Raw genomic sequence first — 14,334 nt, forward strand, 5'->3', positions numbered from 1 at the left:
GTATTTCTTAATCAATACTATCAGACCTTTGAATTTACTAATCTTTAAAAGATTTTTTTTTCTATTAAAGAATTTCCAAACTTAGAAGTATTGAGTGATTTTAGAAAGTATGCTGGATGCACACTATATTTTATATACCATCAGTAAGCAAATAGAAAATATACAAATAATATCATGTGAGGAACATAAAATACCAAATGTCTATAAACAGAATAAAAATGTTTGAGAGGTTGATATTGAGAACTACAAATAAATTGCTGTTGAGAGGCAAAAAATAATAATAATAATAATAAAAAATAAAATAAAATAAAATAAATAAAAGATTTTGGTTGTGCTACCATTGTCTACTATAGTTTAGTTTTCTATTTATTTATTCTTTAATTATTTTCTACTTTTATTCTGGCTGACATCCAAAAGCATAATTACTGTCACCTCAGAGAAATTCTAAATTTTCCTTTTGCTGAGTCTATGATTTGGGGATATTTACTTAACCTTTCTATGCCTCAGTTTTTTGTTTGTTTCTTTTCTGAGACAAGGTCTCTCCCTGTCACCCAAGGCCTGGAGTGTAGTGGCACAATCTCATCTCACTGTAGCCTTGACCTCCCAGGCTCAAGCATCCTCCCACCTCAGCCTCCCTAGTAGCTGGGACCACAGATGTGAAGCGCTATGCCTGGCTAATTTTTGTGTTATTTGTAGAGAAAGGGGTCTCACCATATTACCTGAGCTGGTCCCGAACTTCTGATTTCAAGCATCTACCTACCGTGACCTCCCAAGGTTCTGGGATTACAGGCATGCGCCACCACGCCCTGCCATGCCTCTGATTCCTTGTACCAAAGGGAATGAGAATGTTTTAAGGATTAAATATAAAATAAATAGCACACATAAAGCACCTAGAATAGTACCATGTACAAAATAAGCACTGGGTAAATTTTAGCTCCTTTTTTTTTTTTGACGGAGAGTCTCGCTCTGTCGCCCAGGCTGGAGTGCAGTGGCACGATCTCTGCTCACTGCAAGCTCCGCCTCCCGAGTTCAGGCCATTCTCCTGTCTCAGCCTCCCAAGTAGCTGGGACTACAGGCTCCCGCCACGACGTCCGGCTAATTTTTTTGTATTTTTAGTAGAGACGGTGTTTCACTGTATTAGCCGGGATGGTCTCGATCTCCTGACCTCGTGGTCTGCCTGCCTCAACCTCCCAAAGTGCTGGGATTACAGGCGCGAGCCACCGCACCCCGCAAGCTCCTTCTTAACTTCTTCACCCATCTTTGAATTTTTCTGTTGTTCATTTTTCTTAACTTAAGGTGAATATGTGCCCTATTCACCTAGAAAACTTTTCTTATAATACTTGTGCTAATGGATACGTATTCTTAGCTTTAGCTGGTTTTTTCATTTTGATTATGAACAGCTTTTTTCATTGTTGAGTTCTAAACATTTATCTTTTACTTAGAAACGTTTATCTTTTTCTTAGTTATAGAGAACAGTTTAATTTTCAAACTTTTGATCGGTTTAACATTTTATTACTTTACATTCTGTGTAATATCTATTCCTTGGAATCTGTTCTTTGTTAAAGTGTATACGGTTTAGGTGTGTAAATGTTTCATGTGTATTTGAAATGATTGTGTACAGATTTCTGTCAATTACAGGTTTCTACATAAAAATATTGAATTAATTTTTGCCAATTATATTCTTAAAATATTCCATATCATTCTTACTTCTGCTTGATATATGAGTTTATGAAGTGTATCTTACATCCTCATTATTTGTGGGTTCATCAGTTTGTCTTTGTGATGGTTTGGCTTTTGCTTTATCTATTTGTGTAATGCATTGCTATGTATGTTCAAACTCAAAGTATCTATCTTTCACATAACTAAAAAGTACATAGGAAAGCTTTTGTGGTGCAAATTGTCCAAGGGAATAGTGTGATTCTATCACTAACAAACAATAGGATAATAGATATTAGGAATAAGTAACAGTCACTGTGCTCATTAGTATGTTGTATATTTCTATCCATTTATTTTCTGTTACTGCGGTTTTCTGCTCTAGGTATGCCTCTTGAAAACAGAATATAGTTTTTTGTTTTCTTACTTATTTTCTGTCTTTTGATAGATCAGGCAAATTTATTTAAATTCATGAAAATTTCTGAAAACATCGAACTTGCTTTTACTGTCTTGTTAAAATTTTGCTAGTTAACACTCTTTTTTTTCTCTTTGTGCTTTGTGATTAAATTGATAAGTTCTTTTTATTCATTTCTCCATCTATTCTAAGTTTCTATTTTTATATTACAATCATCCCCCAAATTGCTGGCTTAAAACAGCAGATTATTATTTTTTTTCCTCGTGATTCTGTGAATTGCCAGGGCTTATTGGGTAGTCTCTGATTGTGGTATTTCATGTAGTTGCCATCAGATGAGGGATGGGACCACAGTCATCTCAAGGCTCAGATGAGCTGAACATCTACAATGGTCCATCCCAATGGCTGAGAGTTGATGCAGGTTTTCAGTGAGATGCTTAGCAGGAGCTATCCATCAAGACACCTACAAGGGTTGCTCTTTGTGACTTGGAATTCCAGTAGTATGATGGCTGAGTTCCACAAGTGAATGCCCCTGAAGGCAGGAATCCTGCCCGTATCAGAACACTGGACCTGGTAACATCACATATGCCATATGATCAAGGCAGAGCCTATCCAAATTTGAAGGGAGATGAAGCAGACCTCCTTCTTGATAGGAAAAGTGTCCAAAAATTGTGGCCTTCATTAAACCATCGTTATTATCTATAATTTTCAGAATTACACTTTCTTTTTTCTGTTTATTTAAGCTACCTAAACTTGCTAAAACACAAACTTTTTTAAGGCAAAATTTAATGTCTCCATTCTATTTCTTTCAATCATGACTAACTCATTAGTATCCCATTGTACTTGATCATCCTGCATATTTTCAAATATTCCACTAGCTTATGATAGATTCTACAACTGTTATATTTGAAGCTCATCTCTGTAGGGTAATTATATGTCAAATAGTATATGTCTTGGAAAAATACTTAGCAAAAATATTGGAAATTATAGAAGATAATGAATATAATTGTAGCAGAAGTTTAGACACTTTTGACAAATGAAAGATAAAAAATTTTAAAAGAAATATCTTAAGTAATATAGTAAATATACTTAATATTATAGCTATATTTCTTTCGAAGTTTATAACCTAAAGTAAAAAGCATATGCTTTTCTGATAGAATGTATTTAAATAAAATAAAATAAATAAAATAAAATGGAATTCTACAGAGTACTTTTATAAATCAGATTATTTTATCCCTAGAAAATAATTAAAAATGAAAGTCAAATACAAATCAAACCACTTGTATTCTTGAAACATTTAAATAATGGAAACATATGAGCAAACAGAAAACTTAAATTTACTGATAATTCTGAAAATAAAATTGTGATTGAGTGTGAAAATTGATGTGACTTGATTTACACAATAGTCAGAAAACATTTTAGAAATTGATAGCTTTATAATGCAACCAGGAGTATTGAAAAAAAAGTAAGCAATGAGCTCAAATAATTAAAAGTGAGAGACAAAATACACTTGGGAGAACAGAAATAAGAATTAATGAAAATTTAAAAGATTAAATGAATGAGAAGAAATGATTCATAAATTTTGAACTAACAGTAATAACTTCTTGAAAATCCAATAAAATTGGCAAAAGATTGTGAAAATTCTTGAAGAATAAAGGAAACAGATAATCTTCAGAGTAATCAGGTAAAGCCTAAACAAGTGTTTTAAAAGATGAGTTTTTCCTACATTCTGAAAAGCAAACATGAAAAACTGAACACAGTTTTTACAGATATACAATATGGAGTGACTTATACACAAAATGACCTTAAAAATATATTAAACTCGTTATAGTAGTTAATGTCTAAGTAAAATATTATGAAATTTAATAGAGAATTCACTCCTCCCAAAAGCACCTTCATGGAAGATTCCTCACTAACAGGCAGTCCTTTAATACGATGATTTATACAAAACGCTGAAAAGAAGTACCCCAAGTTCTTGAAAAAAAATTTTTTTGATATGACTACTCTAACAACAGTAATAACTATAAATCTCACTTTAAAAACTAAATAATTTAAAACAAATTAAAGTGATATATGAATTAAATGACCAAGCAGACTTGATTCTAGGAATGTTCATTATTTGTTTTGGATAATGAAGTCAGCAGAGGAAAAAAAATATGATCATCTCAAAAGATGCCAACTTTTGAGTTTGATAATATTTAATATATTTTAAAAAAAATAATTCTTGTAAAATAGTTTTTTGACTAGCCTTCTGACCATGATTAAAATGGTGTACCTCAAAGTAACTGCTAACCTTATGTGTATCCGCAACACCCTGAAAAATTATCTAATAAAAAGGCACAAAGAAAAAGCTTGTCAATGTTGTGGGTAATTAGAAAGTGAATAATTTTATTTAATATTAGATAAACAAGCACATAAAAGAGATAAACATATTCAAATGGAAGGAGTAAAATTACCACCACATGCAGATCTGTTTTTCTATCCAGGAAATAACAAGAGAATCTACTCAGGTAAAAAAGGAAAGGAAGGAAAGTCATTGTAATTAAAACAAAATTTAATACAATAGCTGTTTATTAATTCAGTTTCTAAAGAATCTTTGTGATTACACAATAACCAGCTAGTAAATATAATAAGAAAATGATTATTCACAAAGGAACCAAAAGGCCTAGTCTTCGAATTTTTAATGCCATTGTGATAGCCAGCATCTGATTATTTTACTCTAAGTTATTTCTACTTCTGATTTTAAGAACAGCTTCTTTCCCAGTGATGGGTTCCCCCTAGTGATGTATTCTCTTCACCACAAGAGCTTGCAGCTCTGGCTGCTGGAAATTCTTGAACTCAGAGAGTGTACATATAAATTTATAAGCCAGGTCTGGAAAATACCTGTGATATGCAAGCTTCAGTTTCAGTGGAGTAAGTTTGCTCTTGCCGTCCTCCTCTATATAGTTCATTCAATCATTTATCCGATTGTTAATTGGTTAAATATTTATTGAACTACTCTGTGTCCAGGCTTTCTTTTAGGTCATCAGGCTACAAAAATGGAAAAGACTAACAATTTTGCTGCTCTGATAAATCATACATTCTACTCTAGACATAGAATGTAATGAAACAGCATTTCATTGTATTCAAAATTTAGTAACATTGACCTTTGGTCATTATTATCATTTATCTCTCTACTTGAACTTGATTTTAGATGAGTTTTGACATACTATACTTGGATTAACTTCAACTTCCTTTCTTTCCAGTGTCAAATCAATCCTGGTATGAGTTACATGTATCTGAAGTTCACGTTTTTGTCATAAATTTTTCTAATTCTTTTCTTAATTTCCATTCATTTTTGGACTCACCAATCATGCAGAGGTGCATGATCAAATAAAATATACATTTAAAAAGCATGCTCACAAAGTAAGATAAATGTTGGAGATTCATACATTAAAATCTAAATTGTGTACATATTTTGCAATTATAATGAGAAATATTAATGAATTCCCAATAATATTTGCAAATTTCCTAATTTTATGTATTTATAAAGTGATTATATACTATATGTTTTATAAATATTTTGTAATATATATTACAGATATATAATGAATCACTGAATGAAAAGGTAATAAGGTGGAAAGAGTGAGTGAAATACAGGTTGCTTTTTGATTCTGAGAAATGTCTAACAACTATTTGTAAATTGATTCTTATAATTTGAAAACTGTTATGCATAAAAATTATTACTGTTATATTTCAATAAATACAGTTGATCCTGAAAAACATGAAGGTTAGAGTCCCTGACCCCTCATGAAGTCAAAACTCCACTATTAATTTTGACTTCCCAAAAACCTGACTAATATTCTGTTTACTGGATGCCTTACCAAGAACAAAAAAAGATTAGCACATATTTTGTGTGTTATATGTATTGCATGCCGTATTCTTTTAATAAATAAGCTAGAGAAAAGAAAATATTATTAAGAAAATCATAAGGAAGAGAAAATATATTTACAATTCATTAAGTACAAGTGGATCATCATAAAGGTCTTCATCCTGGTTGTCTTCAGTTTGAGTACAAGGCTGAGGAGGAGGAGGAAGAGAAGGGGTTGGTCTTGCTGTCTTAGGCAGGGTGGCAGCGGCAGAAGAAAATCTGTGTGTAAGTGGACCCATGCAATGCAAACCCACATTTTTGAAGGGTCAACTGTGTATGTCCACTGTGCATATTTTTCATACCTATATTAACATTTTCCAAATAAATAAAAACTGAAGCAGTGTTTACATTATTTGTTGCTGGCAAAATTCCTGTATAATTAGGTAATCCTTGTAATTTTTCATTTGTATAAATATTTTAAACATATACATGCAACTAACATTTAATAGCTGTATATAAGAGCATTTTTATGATAAATATTGGAAAATTATTCAATATCACACATTGTAGAATAACCTCGAAAGGAAGACAAAACGCTACACAAGAATTTTTAACATTTCTTTTCTAGATTATGTGAGATGGTCACCAGAATGGTCTATGAATGTGAGGGTTTCCCAACTTTGACCCACACCTCAGCTGCCACAGCACCAAAACAGAGATACCTTTTGTAGCGTACTGTGTCCCAGAATCAGGATAAATGAAGTGCCTGAAGGATAAACAAGTGCAGTAGCCTGGCTAAGCGTAAGGGCCAGTTTGTTCTGTATCATCTCAGAATGGAAAATCACTACAAGGAAAGACAGAAAGTAAATAGCAAATAATAAGAGGAAAAGCATCACAGGTATCATGGCTCTTATATTGGCCTTGACTCTAGGATCTCTGAATTCCATTGCATTGAGCTTCATACGTTTGAGATATTTCCATAGGGAGATTAACAAGAGAAAAACATTTAGGAATAGAGAAAAGGGTAAATATAATCAGTTTTATGAAGTTTACACTGTCACTCCTTTCAGAACTTGAAGTGACATTTCTTTCACATGGATGTACCCAGATATTTAGAAACATGCTTGCCATGCTAAGATTAAAGGGCAATGAGACGAATAGACTTAACAACATGACCAGAATTATCGGTTCAACTCTGTGCAGCAAGTGAAGAAACACAGATTTGAAAAATTGAGTATCTTGAGAAAATAAAAGAGGCTGAGGCTTGTGACAAACCAGATGCTTAAAAAATAAGCCACATTCCGAGCAATAGCAAGTATAACTTTCTTTCCGCTCATCTGTAAAGATAACTACAGCTCCTCTATAAACCATCTCACCATTATTACCAAAATCAGACAAATTCTGGAGACAGTCAAAGCAGTGAGGATTCCAAGATCTCTTTCACATCTTGACCCAGTCAATTCCGTTCACCAGTGTTATGAATCCATTCCCCAAAATTCCACTTAGGAATTCTATATTTATTATTATAGTGAGGATACTACGCAAGGCATTTAGCATGGCTGCAAAGAAAGAACTCCAATGTCTAACTGCAATGCTGACAATTTCTTCATCTATCACATGTACACGTTATACATACTTATTAATTGGATGTGCAGTTAATTTCTTCCTTCAAAGCAAAACTATAGGCTCAATATGAAAGTAGAAAGCACTAAGGTGTACTAATGAATGGGCACATAGCTTTTTTCACAAAAGGATTATTTTGCCCCAGATAGTTATCTGCATTCTGATCCATATACTGTATGTTCTTAACATAAAGTGAAATTTCTCATACTTCATGTTGAAAGAAAAAACTGACTTCTCATTGCTAATAGACAAAGACAATTCTCTGCATCATTGTGCATGTTTGCTTTATCTAATCTCTTCACAATTTGCTCATTAGTTTTAATTGTTATGAATCACATTAAAATTCAATGCATAGAAGTATAACATATAGCAAATATGTAAATTAGTAGATGGAGTATATTGAGCACTAAAATCATCTCCACTGAGGAATGCTGAGGGAAGACTAAAGGGATATTTTCATAGTTTATCCAAAGCTCTTATAATTCAAAGCATTGAAATTTACTGAATGAATCCAGAGGAGCTGTAACTCTTGAATGCTGAGTGCTGATAATTTACATTTATTTATCAATTAGTTGTTTGCAAGTTCCAGTATACACACACTTTGCAGAATAACCTTATAGGATTATTGTCCAGGAATGACTGCTGTCTTTTTGGCAATAAGAATATAGGGCTCAGGAAATCATATGGATTCAAAACCTTTGATTTTCAAATAATTAATTCTTTCTTCATTAATATTTATTAAGCTTCTCCTGACATTAAAAAATATTACATATCAAAATATTTTAAAAACATAATTACCCTTGATATTCTCTAATACTTAACTGAAAATATCCAGGAAGCTTTGAGAACCATTTACAGGGCTTATGAAAACTGATAGAACTCTGTATTAATCCCACACAGCAGCCTCTTTGTTAAAGCCAGATAGGGACAATACTGAGAATGCAGAGGAACATCTGCAGAGCATGAATTGTCATCATTTTGTGCTTCTCCACTACTCAGTAATACCCACTCCCCTAGAGTTATCAAAGGTTGGGTTTTATTCAGCTTCCCCACACCTCTGCTGAGCAGCATCTGTTCTATGGCTGTTAAATCTTACTCCAAAGTAAGTAAGTACAGGTTTGCTAAACAACACGGTGGAGTTAAATCCCAATATATTCTTATTTCTTCAAGAAAATTTTTAGAGCAATAGAGAGCAATAAACTACATCAGCAAAGAACTGTAATGTCTATATGATCCTCGAATTTGGAGGGATCCAGATTGAGGAGTTAAGCAGGCAAAAATGGGAAATTTTAAGAAAAAACTTTCAAGGATTGGAGTGCCAACACATGACCCAGGCAGAGGTAGGATGGACATTACAGGCTTGGCATCTTCCAGGATATTGAGCTGAATTTGAGGAACACACCAATTCCTACAAGAATGAAAATGGGGTAATGGAGTAGGCTCTGAAACTGAATTTTCATGGAGCATTCGATGATGAAACAAAACATAGGCCCCAGGAAAGCTAGAACTCACTTCAGAGGAGCTCTCTGCTATTGCTCTCCTATCCTTCCCACCCGCCCCTCCCCACCCCCCCCCCGCTACACACACACATACACACACCCTTGCAGCTTTCTTCCCTTAAAAACTTACTATTGGAGAAGACAAACCAGAAAGGTAGATAAGACAACAAGAATTCCTACATATTTTATTCCAGTAAACATAAGGCCCAGGCTAAGATCAAAAAATAAGAATAGGAAATAATAATATTTGATTCTTCTAAAGTTGCAAAGAGAAGCTTTCTAAGAATGCATATTTGTGTGCAGTTTTCCTCCTGAATTGTTTCTCATACGCCACTTGAGGTATACTTGACATGCAATAAGTTGTACAGATATAAAGTGTACAATTTCATGAGTGTCTCTCCATGTGATACTCATCACATGTGAAACCATCACTATAATCAGGTAACAAACATATATATTACCCCCAAAACTTTCCTTTATGTTCCTGTGTTATTCCTCCAACTTACCACTGCCCATTCTTTATCAAACCCCCAGTTCCCAGGCAATCATGGATCTGCTTTCAATCACTATAGATTAGTTTCCATATTCTAGAAGGGTGTATAAATGGAATCATACATCATTGTGTTTTCTCTGTGCCCACAGACGCCTGTTTCTTCCTCTTTTTATAAAGACACCAGTCCTATTGTATTACGGCCTCACTGTATGGCCTAATTTTACCTTAACTACCTACTTAAAAGCCTCATATCCAAATACAGTCACATTGAGAGTGCGGGCTTCAAAACATGGATTTTGGAGACAAACAAGTTAGTCCCTAACAGTGTTTCTGAAGCAGATTGGTTAGTAACATTTTCAGTAAGGAGGTATGTTTAGTAAATAGCTCTCATCTTTTTTTAAGGGGAGAGGGGAATGTTATTATTTAATTCAAACCCCAGAACAAATTTTTAGCAAAGAATTCAGGATTATAGTTACATTCCTTAGCCCTTGAAAAAATGAATCAGTTGTCTTCTGGCATACAATTCTTTGACACAATTTTTCATGTTCTTCAAACTGGGATTATTTTCCCCTTTTGGAGATTACCTCTCGCTACCTTGCAGCTACTTTCTGAATTCCAATTTGCCTCTAAGGTTGCAATTTTCTTTCTCTGTGTGTGTGTGTGTGTGTGCGCGCGCACGTGTGTGTGTATGAATATGTATATTGTATTTTATTAAGTCTAGAATGCATAGACTAGAAGACATATCATTGTTTTATGTACCACCATTAACAAGTAACATTATTTTAATTGGTCAGAGGAGAGGGAAAATATGATCATCTTAATAAACAGCAAAAAAAGTGATAGTTTTTAACAGAGATTTTATTATAATACTACACACAGGAAGATAGGAAACAAATATTCTCCCTGAAGATTATTTTTAAAAGAATTTATCTCAAAGCTAGAGTCAGTATTATGTTTATTGTTAAAACACTAGAAAACACTCCATTTGCAAAGATAGCAGTTACGATCAGAATTGCTTAACACTTTGAATGTTCAAACTATTTCATTATATAACCGATACCAAAAAAAGAATTACAAGTAGTAAAATGGAGAAGTAAAATAATCATTATAAATCACTATATGCAGATGATATAATTTTCTATCTGCAAAGACAAGAGAATGAGCAAAGCAAATGTGATAGTTTAGTAAGGCTTCTAATTCAACAAACAAAGCAAATTAGTTTTTTGCATACATGTTAATCAGGTACTAAATATTATACAAAAATTAAAAACATTTAATATAGGTACTAAAATTCCATATTATTTTATGTACTTTACCAGATTGAGATGTAAGTTTAAGCAGCCTATTTTCAGTAACTGTGTCACACACACACACACGTATCTTATACATTATAGGTTTCTCATTTAAAAATCTCAAAAAAGGTTAATGATTGATACAAAATCTATATTATCTATTTGTATAAGAACTCTTTATAGTATTCACATTCTTCTCTGTATTGTAATATACATACTTTCATATATCCTAATTTGTGATATGTTTGGATGGTGTTGATTCCAAACATATCTTTGTAAAATTCCTATACATAATGAAAGAATCTTAAGGAAGTATAAATTTATATCACACCCAAGAATTTCTTAGGAACTATTTTTTTCTAATATATTCAAGATGATTCCCTAAATCCTTTGTGACCTGAGGGCTCCCCATCTTTGAACCTGTATTTCAGCCACCATAGCACTGACAGAGAGGCCTGTCTCAGCTTCTTGTTTCCAAGAATCAGAATACATGAGTGACATGAAGGATAAGCCATTCCCATCACCTGGGAAAGAATAATTAGATTTTCCTCCAACCATCCAGAGGTCCAAACTGCTATGAAAAAAGACAGAGAGAAAATGGGATAGAGTAGGAGGAAAGCAATCACAGTTTGCATAACTCCTCTGTGGGCTTTGGTGCTGGCATCTCCAGATGCTTTGACAGTGTGCTGCATCTTCTTGCAATGTTTCCACAGGGAGAAGGTGAGGAGAAGAAAAATTGCCAGGGACAAAATAAAGGGTATGAAAATGAACACACTGCTGGTTAATGCAATAAGACTGGAAAATCGTGTAAAGTCATTTGAATCAGAACTGCAAGTCTTGTTTCCTCCGTATCCGTTGATACTGGCATTTATATGGATGTTTATCAGTGCAATATTTAAAAACAAGAAGACTGAAGTCACAAGAAGCAGCACCAAAACCACCTTTTTAACTCTCCACTTTAGGTAGATAAAAATAGAGTTAGAAAAATTGGCTATCTTGAGAAAATAAAAAGTACCGAGGCCTGTAGCTAACCAGACACTAAAATGATTGGTCACTGCCCAGATATTAGTAAGCATTCTGAACATTTTTTCAGTGGCAAACAAAGCTGGGAAAAACGCAGACACACACCAGCTTCCGAATATTAACCAAACCAGGCTAATTCTAGAGATTGCCAAAGCAGTGAGGAGCTGATCAACTAAAGAGATCTTTCTTCTCTTGACCCAGTCAATACAGTTCACCAGTGCTATGAAACTATTTCCTAAATTTCCAATTATAAATTCCACAATTAAAACGAATGTAGATATGTTCTTTATGACACCACCCATTGCCTGTAAGAGAATGTCCCAATGTCTAATATCACTGCTGAAGACTTCTTAATACATTCATCTAAAATGCTATGTATATATGATTCTTGAAAATTCAATATGTTCCCTTTAAAAAGGGAATGTTAAACCAGCAACCATCCAGATTTGTTAATGGCTGGGTTTAAAGCTGTCTTCATAAAAATCTCTGTATTTCCGCAGACAGCTCAGCTGAGCTTCATCCAGATGCTGTGTGCCTTATACACAGTAGGCTGAAGGCTTTTGTAGTTGGTGAAAAAGGAAACACTGAATTCTCATTTGCAAACATGGAAATAAAGACATATTTATTTTCATTGGTTTTTTTTTTTTGTCTTGTCTACATACTTCAGTCTCTCAAATTGAGTTCTGGGGAAGTATCATTACAAAAATTGGTATATGAAACTTTCTAAGCACTGAGAATTTTTACATACTTCCGAGTTTGGGTGGAGAAAAATGGGGAGATGATGGTGAAAGTGTACAGAGCCTCAGTTAGACAAGAGGAATAAGTTTTGTTTTGCTTTTTTGAGATCTATTGAACAGCATTGTGAGTATGGTTAATAATAGTGTATTGTACATTAAAAAATTGCTGAAAAAGTAACTTTCAAATGTTCTCACCATAAAAAAAATTTGTTACCAGTCATTTGTTATGTTAATATATTATCATTTGATAAGTTAATTAGTTTCATTTAATTATTCCACATAGTATTCATAAATCATAATAACATTTGATACCTCATAAATGTATGCAAGTAAAATATGTCAATTTACAATAAAAATAAAGAAAATAAAGAAAAATCAGATGGTTTTTTAAAGTTAAGTCTGTAAAGGGACTTATTCATAGTTATCCAAAGCTCCTCCTACAAAGTAGCAGAGTTTTCTAATAATCTTGTGGAAGATATTATTCCTAGAATGCTGGGTACCAAGAATAATACTTTTCTAATTATTTTACTTTTTACAAGTACATGCACACCAAACATGTGCGCGCATGTGCGCGCGCACACACACACACACACACACACACAAACACATACATTTATTTGGGATCTAAAACTTTTTCTCTTTTCACTTTAACAATTCAGGCTTTTTACTTTCAGCATTTATTATGCATCTAGTTCATGTTTAGTACTGTGATAGTTTTAAACACATTTAAAAAGACTTGCGAGTTTATATTAAATAGTATTAAACGTAAATATTCTGGAGACTTTGGAAATAGTTTTTCTGTACATGTGAGAAGAGGTGGAAGTCTATCTGTTGTCTCATAAAGCAGTCACTGTGTTTGAATGAGTCCATCCACATAGCAAGAATCCTTATTCTGTGCCTCTCCCCTGCCCAGTAGAGCACATTGCTTCATCAGCACCAAATACCTTCACATTTTTTTCACATATACTCACTCTCCCAGCAATGTCTGCTCCATGATCCTCACTACAGGGACCAATGTAGATAAAGGATGACATACTGTCTAGCCAAGATGGGGAAATCAGCAGTATGATACAGTCATTCTTCTTCAATAGCTAAAAAAGTAAGTAAAGTGAGCAAAGCACCAATGAAACAAATTCAGCAACAGCTACCAAAGAAAGTAGAAAAATATGCCTCATAAACGTCAAAGATGGCAGAGAAAGATGCAAGGTGTTCCACTATGAAGAACTGATCCCTCACCTTCAGTCCCCTGAAGCAATGCTAAGCAAAAATAAAATAAAATAAAACCAAAATATCTTGGAAATTACCGTACATTTAGTCAAGAGAGCTATTGAAAAGGCAAACTCAGCTGGCATGGACAAATATTAAGGAAAAATCCCAAGGCTAGAAGTACAAACGTACTATCCATGTAGAGACAAGGTTACCCTGGCCTCGCTATATCCAGGCAATAAAGATGAGGTTGGGAAAGAAGACAAAGAGAAAGACAAACTACCATGGTGGGTGGGGGTTGTGTGGTGGGTTCCGTTGAGACTTCATGGATACTTTGAAAAGAGAGCAGAGCTCAAGTCTCCAGTGAGAGCTACAATAATCCCAGAGGGTCTCACCCAAAGGCCCTCAGCACTTGCATTATTCATGCTGGGCTGAGAACACTAGGTTTTCATTGGAACAACAGCTCTTAGGGAAACACAATCTTTTTCAGAAAAACAGCGGCAAAAATAATAATTCCCACACACTACATCCAGAAATTAGAATAAC

At 33.8% G+C, this 14,334-nt stretch overlaps 2 protein-coding genes across 3 annotated transcripts in view; both read right to left on the reverse strand.

The window, feature by feature from the left end:
- Positions 1–14,334, reverse strand: part of LOC100436447 (salivary acidic proline-rich phosphoprotein 1/2) — a 110,822-nt gene that overhangs the window by 92,406 nt on the left and 4,082 nt on the right. The gene's annotated exons all lie outside the window — the stretch shown is intronic.
- TAS2R14 (taste 2 receptor member 14) lies at positions 1,968–12,481 on the reverse strand. The gene has a single exon (XM_063712028.1). It carries the CDS (start codon positions 12,145–12,147, stop codon positions 11,191–11,193), a length of 957 nt encoding a protein of 318 aa, XP_063568098.1. The 5' UTR covers positions 12,148–12,481; the 3' UTR covers positions 1,968–11,190.

Source organism: Pongo abelii, chromosome 10 (assembly GCF_028885655.2).
Source record: "Pongo abelii isolate AG06213 chromosome 10, NHGRI_mPonAbe1-v2.0_pri, whole genome shotgun sequence".
In the NCBI taxonomy this organism is placed as follows: domain Eukaryota; kingdom Metazoa; phylum Chordata; class Mammalia; order Primates; family Hominidae; genus Pongo; species Pongo abelii.

Coding starts and splice junctions, on each gene's coding strand:
- TAS2R14 (XM_063712028.1), bottom strand. CDS start 12,147: ATGGGTGGTGTCATAAAGAACATATCTACATTCGTTTTAATTGTGGAA.